General features: G+C 41.1%; 2 protein-coding genes across 7 annotated transcripts in view; one reads left to right on the forward strand and one right to left on the reverse strand.

Annotated features, from left to right (window-relative positions):
• The window catches only part of LOC311437023 (multidrug resistance-associated protein 1-like), a 40,695-nt gene extending 37,157 nt beyond the window's left edge, over positions 1-3,538 (forward strand). For all 5 annotated transcript variants that reach the window (XM_084519718.1, XM_084519716.1, XM_084519717.1 and 2 more), the window contains one exon: positions 277-3,538. In XM_084519718.1, coding sequence (XP_084375844.1) covers positions 277-388 — 112 coding nt within the window. In that variant the 3' untranslated portion in view covers positions 389-3,538. The remainder of the gene's footprint in view (positions 1-276) is intronic.
• HSPA13 (heat shock protein family A (Hsp70) member 13) lies at positions 3,184-10,667 on the reverse strand. Of its 2 annotated transcripts, none has more exons than XM_084519838.1 (5): positions 10,556-10,667; positions 9,991-10,314; positions 8,904-9,050; positions 8,203-8,370; positions 3,184-6,684 (listed from the first exon to the last, which is right to left on the reverse strand). In XM_084519838.1, the coding sequence occupies exons 1-5, from the start codon at positions 10,578-10,580 to the stop codon at positions 6,014-6,016; spliced, it is 1,335 nt and encodes a 444-aa protein (XP_084375964.1). In that variant the 5' UTR covers positions 10,581-10,667; the 3' UTR covers positions 3,184-6,013. The 2 variants fall into 2 exon arrangements, with proteins under 2 accessions (XP_084375964.1, XP_084375963.1); XM_084519837.1 differs by having other exon boundaries at positions 8,904-9,117; positions 9,974-10,314.
• Between the last annotated feature and the right edge of the window lie 497 nt (positions 10,668-11,164).

An 11,164-nucleotide genomic window follows, 5' to 3' on the forward strand; every position in this document is an offset into this window, starting at 1 on the left:
AAATGCATGTATAAGCTACTGTTGTGACCACTTCTCTAGAAAAAAAAGGGAGTACACTGTAGAATTTTTACCAACTTTTTTTTTTCTTTTTCTTTAAACCAAACAGGCAAACATTCTCTTTTCAAAAGGATTTCTTAATATAGGCATTCCTAGCTTGAGAAACTAATGATACTTCTTGCAAATGAGAGTTTCAGTTAATACGTATTTGTTGTAGGGCTGGAAAATATGGTTGAATAGCACTTTTTCTCCTGTAATCTTCATGCTTTCATATTGTAGAGTGCTTGTTCTGGATGCAGGAAGGATTCTAGAATATGATACACCAAATAATTTGTTACAACGGAAAGGTGCCTTTTCTGAAATGGTTGCAGAGGCTGGAATAACAAGATAAAGAAAACTAATGAAGATAGGAATTCCTTATACTGGTAAACACTCAAAAGATATGTGGCATTCCTAATGTTATGAAATAATTAACTTCCTTGTAAGCTCTTAACAACATTTCTTTTTACTACAACTACAATCTGTATATATTGATCAGGTTTCTGAAATTAATTTTGTTTTTATACAAATCACATTTTTCATCATCTTGGCACTGGACCAACATAATGCAGCAGTAATTTTCATGGTGTATTTTATATATTGTACTAGTAAAGGTGGATTTAAAATAAATCTTGTTGTTCACAGTGTTTTAATAAAGAATTAGTGCTTAATTAAATTGCTTGAATGTTATCCCCATTTAGTTAATACATCTTGATATGATTGTGAATATATAAAACCCCAGGTTTGCTTATTGTATGAACAGAGAGGCAAATCTCCCTTGTTGCTGGTTTTTAGGACATACATATTTATTTGCTTTGGTAATAGCAAATAATTTTGCTATAATTTTGGTAATAATTTTATTTGCTTATACTTTGGTAATTCTTGCGGCAACAAACTTGCCATTTTAAGTTGATTTTTATGTTGACTGTGATTTTGAACAAAATGAAAAACAATTTCAAACAGCTGAAAAACATGTAAACATAATTGAACATTACAAAACCAGATTGTGAAAGAACCCCATGAAAATGGGGTCAGGTGCGGCTATTTGCTAGTAGATCTTAATGCAAACCTCAACACTACTTAAAGCTGCGCAAAAGGTTATGCATACTTAAAGTGTCAGTTAACCATGCCTGTGCTTCCGTAGGCCATGTGAATAGTGCCTTTTTTACTACACATCCTAAGACTCTTCAAATTGAATAGCAACAGTGGGGAGGAATGGGTTAAAAGCAGAAGAGGATGGGATGAGACCTGCAAACTGGTGAGGAGGATTGAAAACATGCTCAAGTGAACCTTGCAGCTGTGATGACAAAGCGTGGAGAGTAGGAAAACATGTCTCATACCTACTGCTGTTAATCCTGTGTGTTTGACAAGCAGCGCATCCACATACAGATAACACGGGTGTTTGGTAGACTCAGAGACCCTGTCGGACATGCTTGAGCTCCCTGCCTTGGGACAGAGATCAAAGCACAGTGGTAAACTACACCTGTGTGAACCCTTGATACATAAATAGACGTCAATAGTAGGCCTGTGATCCTCTAGCATGGACTGAGTTTAGCGGTGCCTTCATCCCTGGGTGTGCACCTCTGCCCAGGTGCTGCTTTGGGGATCCCCTGTGGCTGCCCAGGTAACATAAACATACTCTTTGCATTTCAGCCCTGGGTCTGTGGGCATCCCTGGTGTCGGCTGGTGCTGACTCACACCACCAACTGCAAACTTGGGTTTGCTTACTTCAAAAGGTGAGGGGAAAGGAGGGAGACTTTCTGAAGAGATTTCCTCAGAGATGTGGTTCTACTAGAGTGAAGGTGAAAAAAAAACAAAAAAAAACTTCTCTATGCTTTCCTGACAGCAAAATAAAACAAAGTCTTCCTATATTTAAGACAGTACTGCTTAGTTTAATTGGCTACAAAACACAACTAAATATACTACAGCTTGCAGAAAGCTATTAGGAGAATATAATGATTTTAGAACCCATTAGGCACAACCCAAACCAGGTAATTACAGTTTTCTGACAGTTCTAGAGAGACAAAGTTTCTCAGGAGAGAGAACAGCTGTTTGCTTTTCATCTTCTTTTCCTCTTTTCTCCACCTGAGGCCAGCAGTGGCTTTCCCATAGAGCAAAACCCTCCATCCAAATATTTAATTTCTTTCACCACAACATTTAAAGTGCCCTGGGCAGGCTGTTCTTGGGTCCTCATCTCTTATCCACCTTCATACCTCCCACCAAACCCATCCTTTCCTAGAAGAATTGGAGGAGGAACTGGAAATGACCAAAATGGGTGCTATTTGTCAACAGGTAAGCATATTTTAGGCTTTATGCTAGCATAGGTAAAAACTTTAGCACTCAGAGACCAACTCCTTTTACAAGGTGCACAGAAAATAGTCTGAGGGCTTGCATCAGTGTGCGGTAATTTTACTCAGGTGGAGAGATTTCTATACTTACTGGTGGACTGGTATTTGGAGAAAGCTGCAGAAAGAGTAATTGTTAAGTCTGAGAGAAAACAGCTTTAGGGTAGACAGGAAAAGTTGATTTGCAGCAGGAGCATCACCCAGGGTCTGCAATCTCTGTCACCGCAAGTCGGATGTCAAAGACAGAGATTAACTCTAACAAATGAAGAAGGAGCACGTGGCTCTGGTGGACGTGTCCTGGGTCCAGCCTGCAGCTGCTGACCAACACAGGGAAGGTCTGTTTCTGCCCCGTGTCCTGTGATCAAGGAGGCAAAATCCAAGGACCGTAAGAGTAAGAGTGGTGGGAGCTGCTGCCACTCCCACAGGAGCAAGGTCATCATCACTGCTTGGCCCCCTCTTTCCCTTCGATTAGTGTTTTGTGACTTATTAGCATTTCTGCATCCCTCCCAGTCACTCCTTGCTTTTCCTTGTACCAACATGCAATATTTTTTTCTCAGTTCTGTTCATCCACCCAAAGTTGTAGCTTCAAGAGCCAGAGATTTTTCCTTCCCACCCCAGTTCCTAATATTCTACTGCATCTCTTCTTAGAAATTTCTTAGAAATGATCTGTCACTCCAGGCTGTAGAAACCCCTTGACAAAGTGGAAGATTATAATCTTATCCTCTAAGCTCCAAAGGAATTCAAGGAAGAAATAAAGAAATAGTGCTGTTAAAATATTTCCCCGATAAATTGAGACAACAGATTGAAAGGACAGAAAATGCTTTTTAATAAAAACATTTTAAAAGGTTACTTATAAAATGCATTTCATCATCTGCACTTAGAAACAGGAACATACAATTAGTGAGGCATCTTGCACTTTCAGCATTTCAACTCACAACACAAGCTTCTAGCTATATAGATTTGTTACACATCTAACACCACAGGCAACCATAGTCAGACTTCAAGGACAGTTTGTAGAAAAATTTCAGCCTTCAAATACCAAGTTGTTTAAACAGAGACTTTTGCTAAGCAATATGTGTACATACCTGGAAGTGTCCGTTTAGTACAGTGTTCTACTTATCTAAAATGTGATGGTTTGTGCCAGAATACAGTACTAAGATCAAATAAATAACTTGACCACAGAATTCAGAAGACAGTTATCTAATAAATAAGGATGCAGTATGAGATATCCAATGTACAGTAACTTATTTACTAAAAAAAGTATATTGAAATCTGAACAAATAAATACCCTTTTGTGAATTTTTCACAAGTAAACAACATCCCCTTCCCTTGCGATTCCCAGATTAACACCAAAGGTTGCTTTTAATTATTAAACTCCTCCATACTAAAGGATTATGCTAAAGAAAAAAAATAATTTATTTGCATGTAAGAGCTTAACAGTTTGAAGTTATTCCCACACTTCTCCGTAACTTGTCCAGAAATTGCAAAAATCTTTTAATTTTAGCTCAATTGCAATGTTTCAATGCACTGTATAAAATGAACAGCTGCATAAAGAACAACAAAATTACTGAACACCTACTAGAACTCCAGTACACTTTGACATGAATTTTTAGCAGGATAGAAAAAAGGCCACAATGACTCCAAATATTTTGGAATATATGCTGAATTATGTATATACACATGTATCTCTGCAACTAAAAGGCCCCAAACAGCAACTGCATGTGAGAACTGTACTGTATATTGGCATTCATCCATGATTTCACTGAAGAGACTTCAACTCAAGAGTTTTAGTTATGCTCACCATCCCTTAGCACCCACTTTCTTTAATAAATGTATTCAAAAGAAAATTCATACAGTATCGCATTATTGTGATGTCCCATACAAATGTAAAGGCAGGGTCATTCTCAAATAGATAGAATGAAAGAAAAAAATCCTCAAGAATTCACTTTGGTTTTCAACCCAGTGAAGTTAAACAGATGTTAGCAATATTGTGAGAGCCTTCTGTGAATTTAAATAATACTGAAGGAATTGTTGCATGCAACTAAGATTCAATTTAAGCAGTTTTTAATAGGATTACTTCAAACATATGTTTAGAGTATAGCTATTCAAACAGTTGCATCCGCATAATTGAGAAGGCAGTGCTGTAGATCAGGTCTACTGCCAGGAGAACAATAAACCTATCTTAAAATGGTTATAGTTAAGCTGTAGATCTATAAGCCCCACAGTTTATATCTTGGCACACTTAACACAATTATTTTTGAAGCATAAAAAAATCCTTAGATCACCTGTTACTAGACCTTACCTGATTAAGACTGTGTTGATGGATGAAGAGACAAGTCTTACCTGAATGAAGTGTTTTCACTGCAGAGTTCTAAACATAAATTCATCTGGCCCTTTCAGTATTAACTCTCCATAAAAAGCAGAACTGTCACCAAGTTTTTGTATCAACTTTGTTTTCTTCCACATGAGTTTGCTAGATAGGTGGGTGGCAAAGTATTTGCCGCTACCTTAAATCCTGAGTTATAGGCTCTGCTACCTTCCCAAAAGAACAGCTACAATCTCTAATCTACCTTCAGTTTAGAGGGGGGATATGACAAAACTTAAATCAGAGATACAATCTATCCAAAGTATAAAATTGGATGAATTTGCACTTACTAAAGGAACTAGACTTCATCCACATCGTCCCTTCTGCCCCACACTTTCTCTCTGACAACAGCACAGCTGGGAGGTATTCAAGGGGAAAGATATCACACATCAGGAAGTGTGCAACAATAAAATTCATGTTGGTCAAATTTAAGGGAATATATACAGATGTAACTTTAAGATGACTAAAAATAAAATTCTACGATTTTCAAATAAGATGGGGAGAGGTATAAAGAGTTGATGATATGCACTTGTTCCCTGTTGAGAACGTAAGTGGTATGACAGCAGCAACTATGTGTTAACCATCATGAACAGATCACGAAGTTAGCCCTTGGATACACACTAAGTAACTGTACATTAGCAAGAGCTAAATTTCTTAGCTTGGCGTGACAAACATCAGGCAATAACTTGCCACTTGATTTCAGTAATACCATTATGCTGTTATAAACAGCAGAAGAATCAACTGAATGCATAAATCTCATTCAAGCTGCAACATGCCTTTGAGCATTTAGGAACCTTTCTAAAATGACTCAATTTAATAAATAGATTTAAGCTCAAGACTACTAGTGCTATGTGCATTAACACTGCTTCACATTCTTCCAAGGTAAATATACTTGATGTGGGAACACCTACAACATAATGCCATGTTACTTCTAAGCTTTGGTCACATTCTCTTTATATTTAATTTTTCAAACACCAGTTCAGGATTTGCTAATAAAATTTAGCAAGAAGATGTGGGTCTTATTCATCATTAGCATTTTCATCCTATATCCAGTGTACAAGTGAACACAGGACACTTCCGAATTTTGAAAACCACACGTACCTTTAAAGTAACATCTAGTTTTAACACAGGCATCCAGCAGCATGAACTGGAAGTGATTAAAAAAATGAGTATTATATGGCTAAGATTAGGCTCCGCTGCCAGTCAGGTAAGTACGCACCATCAGGGTATGCTTTTGGAGAGATGGAATGCAATGGGAAAGAGTTTCTTAATTAAAATTAGTCTTCCGTAAATGCTTATTAGGAATTTCTATAGCACTGACTTGGAGAGGCCAGGACCCACCAACAATTCCTGCTTGGATAGCTACACCCATTACAACTGCTAAATCAGGGTCTACAGAGGTGTTAGGTTCCTTCCCAAAGAAATCCCGAATAACTTTGCGTATTTTAGGAATCCGGGTGGAGCCCCCAACTAACACAATTTCATCCACTTCGGCTTTGTGTAGGTGGCCTTCCTTCAACACTTGTTCAATGGGCACAAGAATCTTCTCAAAAAGGTCCTCATTCAATACTTCAAATAGTTTCCTAGAGATTTCTCTTTCAAACACAACTTTGACAAAGTTGCTTTCTCCATTTGAAGCATCTCCAAGATCTTCCAGGTCTTTTGTTTTCTGTGAAGGCTTGCCTTTATGAACAGCATTTTGTTTTACCTCACCTTCTGGAAGTTCTTTTGTAAGCTTCGTTTCTGGCATAGTCAACAACACCCTTAACGTAGATGCCTCATGAACTGTCAAATTTAATTTAACTGCTTCCACAGCTTGTCTGAGGCGATGTATTTCTTCTTTTCTTGATGGCAGAGAACCATATTTTTGATGGAGCTGATCATATAAATGCTGCATCAACCTCTGATTAAAATCCTGTCCTCCAAGTTTGTTGTTACCTAAAACATCAGAACAGAGAGCAGACACATCACCTTCTAAACTTCAGCAAGCAGCATGCGTCTTCTTGTACCGGGAGATGGTACTCAAGGGCTAAAACAATGATACTAAGACCGTAAGCACTGAGCAAGAGCTCAGAGAACTGGGGAAATAGGCATAATTAATGTTCTACTGAAGAATACATGATGGATAATCATGTCCAGGTTTTTTATTTATCAGCTACTTTGGAATCTATCCCTGTCAACATTTTTCCCTGGAACTGCCCTGTTCAGCTGTAACAGGAAAAAAAAAAACAAAACAAAACAAAGTTGTTATCTCAATGGGAGTGTTCTCCGCAGACATAAATACGTAACAAAAAAAGTCTGTAGCTAGTTGCCTGTCACTGAAGTGCAGCATCTCACAGCAAATTGTTTTCCCAGCTAAAATTCCCAGAGTGTTTTAATTTCTCTGCTCCAAATTGTCTTTTCTATTAGCAGCTACCAGAGTGCAGCATTACAGGAGTTAGTTCGAACATTTTCAAGTTACTCAGTGGCTTTATGCATTCACATGAAAAACAAGGTACTATTGAAGTAGATGGATATACTCTGAAAAAAGCAGAAAAATGATGAAATGCAAACAGTGAGCTTCAAGCTCTATTTACTGGTGTATCTTACATTAGCCTTCAGAGAGAGAGAACTACTCTGTATAGCCGGTTTCATTCTGAAAGTTTCACATAATAACTCACATAATTTCATGTAATTGTTCATGCTTTCCATTAAACAGATTTTTAAAAATACCCTGCCAGTTTTCATCTATGTTGAACAGTATTCTCAACGTTTCCACCTCCTTTTTATGATTGAAAAGAGGAATTCACTTAATGGACATCCATCCAAATGAATCAGAATGAAGTAGCTGAGTACTTTTTGTTGTTCCACTCTTACTGGGCAGAGCTGCAGCTGACATTAAAACTTATTCCAGGCAACACTGAAAGTAGCACTGCATCACCGACCTGTCTGAATCCAGGTCACCCACTAAGCAGTTGCCTAGTCACTCCAGTTTTACTAAATACTGCTTGTTTCCAGAACTCTTTGCCAAGTGACAAATCATTTTGGCATATATGTATTAAAAAATGCTTCTAGGTTAACAGAACACAGTTTCCAAAGCCTACACAACCATGCTGGAGCTAATTGCAAAACAAGGACATTCCAAAGTACCTATCAACAATTCAGTAAACACCCTCAGCTCAGACAAAGGTAACAGAAAGCTTTAGAACAGAGCAGTTGTCATATACAGCAGCACTTGTACTAGTAGGCACAAAAATCAACAGCTACAGATAAAACTAATCCACAATGATTAGTGGCCAGCTAAAAACTGAATCTCTCTTAACTGGTGAAAGGAGTTGTAAACCTAGTTTTATGTGAAGGGCAGTTGAGAACTCTTTGTGAGAGTGCTATGTTTTAAATAACTTCCCTATTGGTGACTTCTGGTGCAGCCTTCTCTTCTTCCCACTACCCCCTGAGAAAGTAAAGCATTTTTCTCACCTGCCATGGCTCGCGTGAGGAACATCCCTCCCTGCTTGTTCAACAGAGACACATCCAAAGTTCCTCCACCCAAATCCACCACCAGAACGTTAAACACATCAGCTTTGTGTAGTCCATAAGCCATAGCTGCAGCTGTGGGTTCGTTGATTACTCTCAAGATTTCTAGCCCTAAAAAGTGCAAAGCAACAGTCACAGACTTTTTTTTTTAGAAAAAAAAGTAGTTTTCACATCGCAGCATTTGCCATTAGCTATTTTGAACTAAACTTAATCGAAACATGAAGGTAAAAGAGTTCCTATCAAGTATTATTGCTTAGAAAACTGTTTTCCTTATTTAAGCCTAACTACTTCAGTGTCACGATGAATGCATGAATCACGATCTGCCCAAACATGTTTTCTCCATTCTAAGATTTATTTCAGAACCTTTTATTTGTGTATAAGTTATGTCCAAGGGTGCTCTGTATGTTCTATTTATAGATTACCAAAAATACTATTTTCCTTAAGTAAAATTAGTTCTTCTAGCTACCTGTATTTGCATTAGTCTACTGCATTTGTTGGTACTCAAGAGCTCTATGCTATTCCTCACAATTGCTAGCAGTCATTAAAGAACAAGAACAAAAAAACACAGCCTTTACTGTTAGTGAAATAAATCTGAAGATAACCTTAAGGCTCCACAAAAGAAAGTGCTGTGATAGAGACATCACCTGCAAGGTTAGCTGCCTTAACAGTAGCATTCCGTTGCCTTTCATCAAACTCTGCTGGCACAGAGATGACTGCCTTCGAAATGGGCATGCCCAGATGGTCTTCTGCCATTCTCTTCAATTTCAGTAGCAGCTGAGAGCCAATATGCTCTGGAGTGACATGAAAGGTTTCGTTAGTTGTCACAGAAAATTCAGCTGATCCACCATTGTTGAAAATCTAGGAGGAAAGAGCAACACAGCCCATTGGTAACGTTTATTCTTTGATTGTGAGTACTATGCAAAACCTGCAACATAAGGGGTCGGAGTACTGAGTACTGACAACTCCTTTGACCAGGTAAGATGCACTAAAAAAAGTTAAGACTTAGCAACTACATCATCAACTTTAATGTTATGTGACACAACAACACCTTCAGTGATGAAAGTAATGCTTTTTTTAATCATTAAATTTACTCTACTGATAAACCTGCCCACAAGTTCTTTGTTGCAAAAGGAAGCAAGCAGGCCGGTATTGGAACTGTTCTTAACAAGAATACAGACTGTTTGCAGTAGCTGAAATTTAGTCTCTTTACAGAAAATACTTCACCATAGCACCATCCTAAATGGATACAATTTTTTATTTTTATTATTTTTTTTTAAGATAACAGCTCTCAAGATCTGTTGCTTGTCAATGTAGCGCTAAGAAGTACTAGGGAAAAATACACTGGGACAGAAAATATGTTGACTTTTAGACTTCTTTTTCCCCCTTTTTATCTCAGAGCAAAATGAAGCTTCATTAAAGAACAGAACTTCATGCTGAAGTTTGTACTTTAAAACAAAGGGTTGGAAAGTTACCCAGGAACACATTTTGTAGTAGGGGACAGGGTCCTCTGGAAAACCACTATCAGCTCTCATGCAGCAGTACGCAACATACCCTGAGAATGGAGGAGTAAACGCTGGTGGAAGTCTTACTGTTTCCAGGCCTATCAGATTTTGCCAAATGGCTCAGGGTCAGAGAACCTGGCCACTCGTTGGTTTCTGATGGGAGTTTTGTACCTATTGCTGCTTGCAGAGAAGTGATGAAGATGGCTACTTACCTTAAACGGATACCTACTGCTTTCGCTCTCCAGTTCTTCCGAAGTGAACACCTTCCCGATGAATCTCTTTGCGTCGTATATGGTGTTCTGGGGGTTCGAGTCCGCCAGCTCCAGCCCGTCGTACCCCACGCGCACGCCGCTGCCGGTGAAGGCCACCACGCTGGGGATGCTGTGGCGCCCGTTCCCGTCCGCTATCACCTTCACCTGCCCCGTGCCGGGCAGAAAGACGCCGACGGAGCAGTACGTCGTGCCCAGATCGACCCCGATTACTTTGGGCGTGGGCATCGGCAGGTACTGCTGGGCGAGGTACCCGGCCAGCAGCAGCGCCAGCACGGCCGAGCCTGGGGCAGCGGGGGGGAAACAACAGCGCGGGGTGAGCGCCCAGGCCGGGCCGCCACACGCCGCGCCCCACGCAGCTGCGCTCCACGCCCCCAGCTCTGCTAGTTAGTTACGTACTACTTCACTTATTTATCATCACCAGATTTACTCACAGCCCCCCGGGAGCACTCCCCAGCGCCCCGCACCCCTCCCGCGAGGCGCCAAACCCAGCCCGGCCCCGGCCCGGCCCGGCCCGGCCCGTACCCAGCACCGCCATCTGCCCCGCCATCGCTGCCTGCCGCACCGCCGCTCAGCGCCGACTGCTGACGGGTCCTTCCGGGCCGCGCTGCACGCCGGGACTTGTGGTCCGCGCGGCTCGCCCGCCCCGCCGATATGTACCTGCTGTCCCGCGCGGGGGAACTACAGCTCCCAGGAGGCGCTGCGGCGCGTCTCCTTCCGGCCGATGGGAGCTGCCTCTGCTCGGCGGCAGCGGAGGGGAGGAGCGAGGAGCTAGCGGGGGCGGCCCCGCCCGCGCATGCGCGTCCCGGCTGCAGGAGCAGTTGGCCCCTGACTCTGCCGCTCGCCCCATCCCTGGCGCCCCCAGGCATGGGGAGATGCAGAACCTGCACCGGTCCCCAGGTGCTTACTAAGCACAGGCTGCTTCTGCGTACCAACAGTGACACCACTTCACAGCAAAAAGCACACACACCCCGTGTTTATTGCCAACACCGTCATGGTGTCACGGCTTGCTCTGTGCATGAGAAGGTGGAAACTCCTTGGTGAGGGAGGCGGAAGCTAACCCGCCTCGGTGATGCATGGACCGGCTGGTTTTCTAGTTACATATCTAATGGCTTTTCCAGGCATTGGAGTTGC

This window comes from Aythya ferina (genome assembly GCF_964211825.1).
Source record: "Aythya ferina genome assembly, chromosome: 1".
NCBI classification, from domain to species: Eukaryota; Metazoa; Chordata; class Aves; order Anseriformes; family Anatidae; genus Aythya; species Aythya ferina.

Excerpts from the sequence above, each read along its gene's own strand:
- HSPA13 (XM_084519837.1), bottom strand. The coding sequence starts at position 10,580 with ATGGCGGGGCAGATGGCGGTGCTGG. Across the intron at positions 10,315-10,555 it reads GGGGCAGATGGCGGTGCTGG|GCTCGGCCGTGCTGGCGCTG; the intron begins GTACGGGCCGGG and ends CCGCTGCCCCAG. Across the intron at positions 8,371-8,903 it reads TAAGGCAGCTAACCTTGCAG|GGCTAGAAATCTTGAGAGTA; the intron begins GTGATGTCTCTA and ends TGCACTTTTTAG.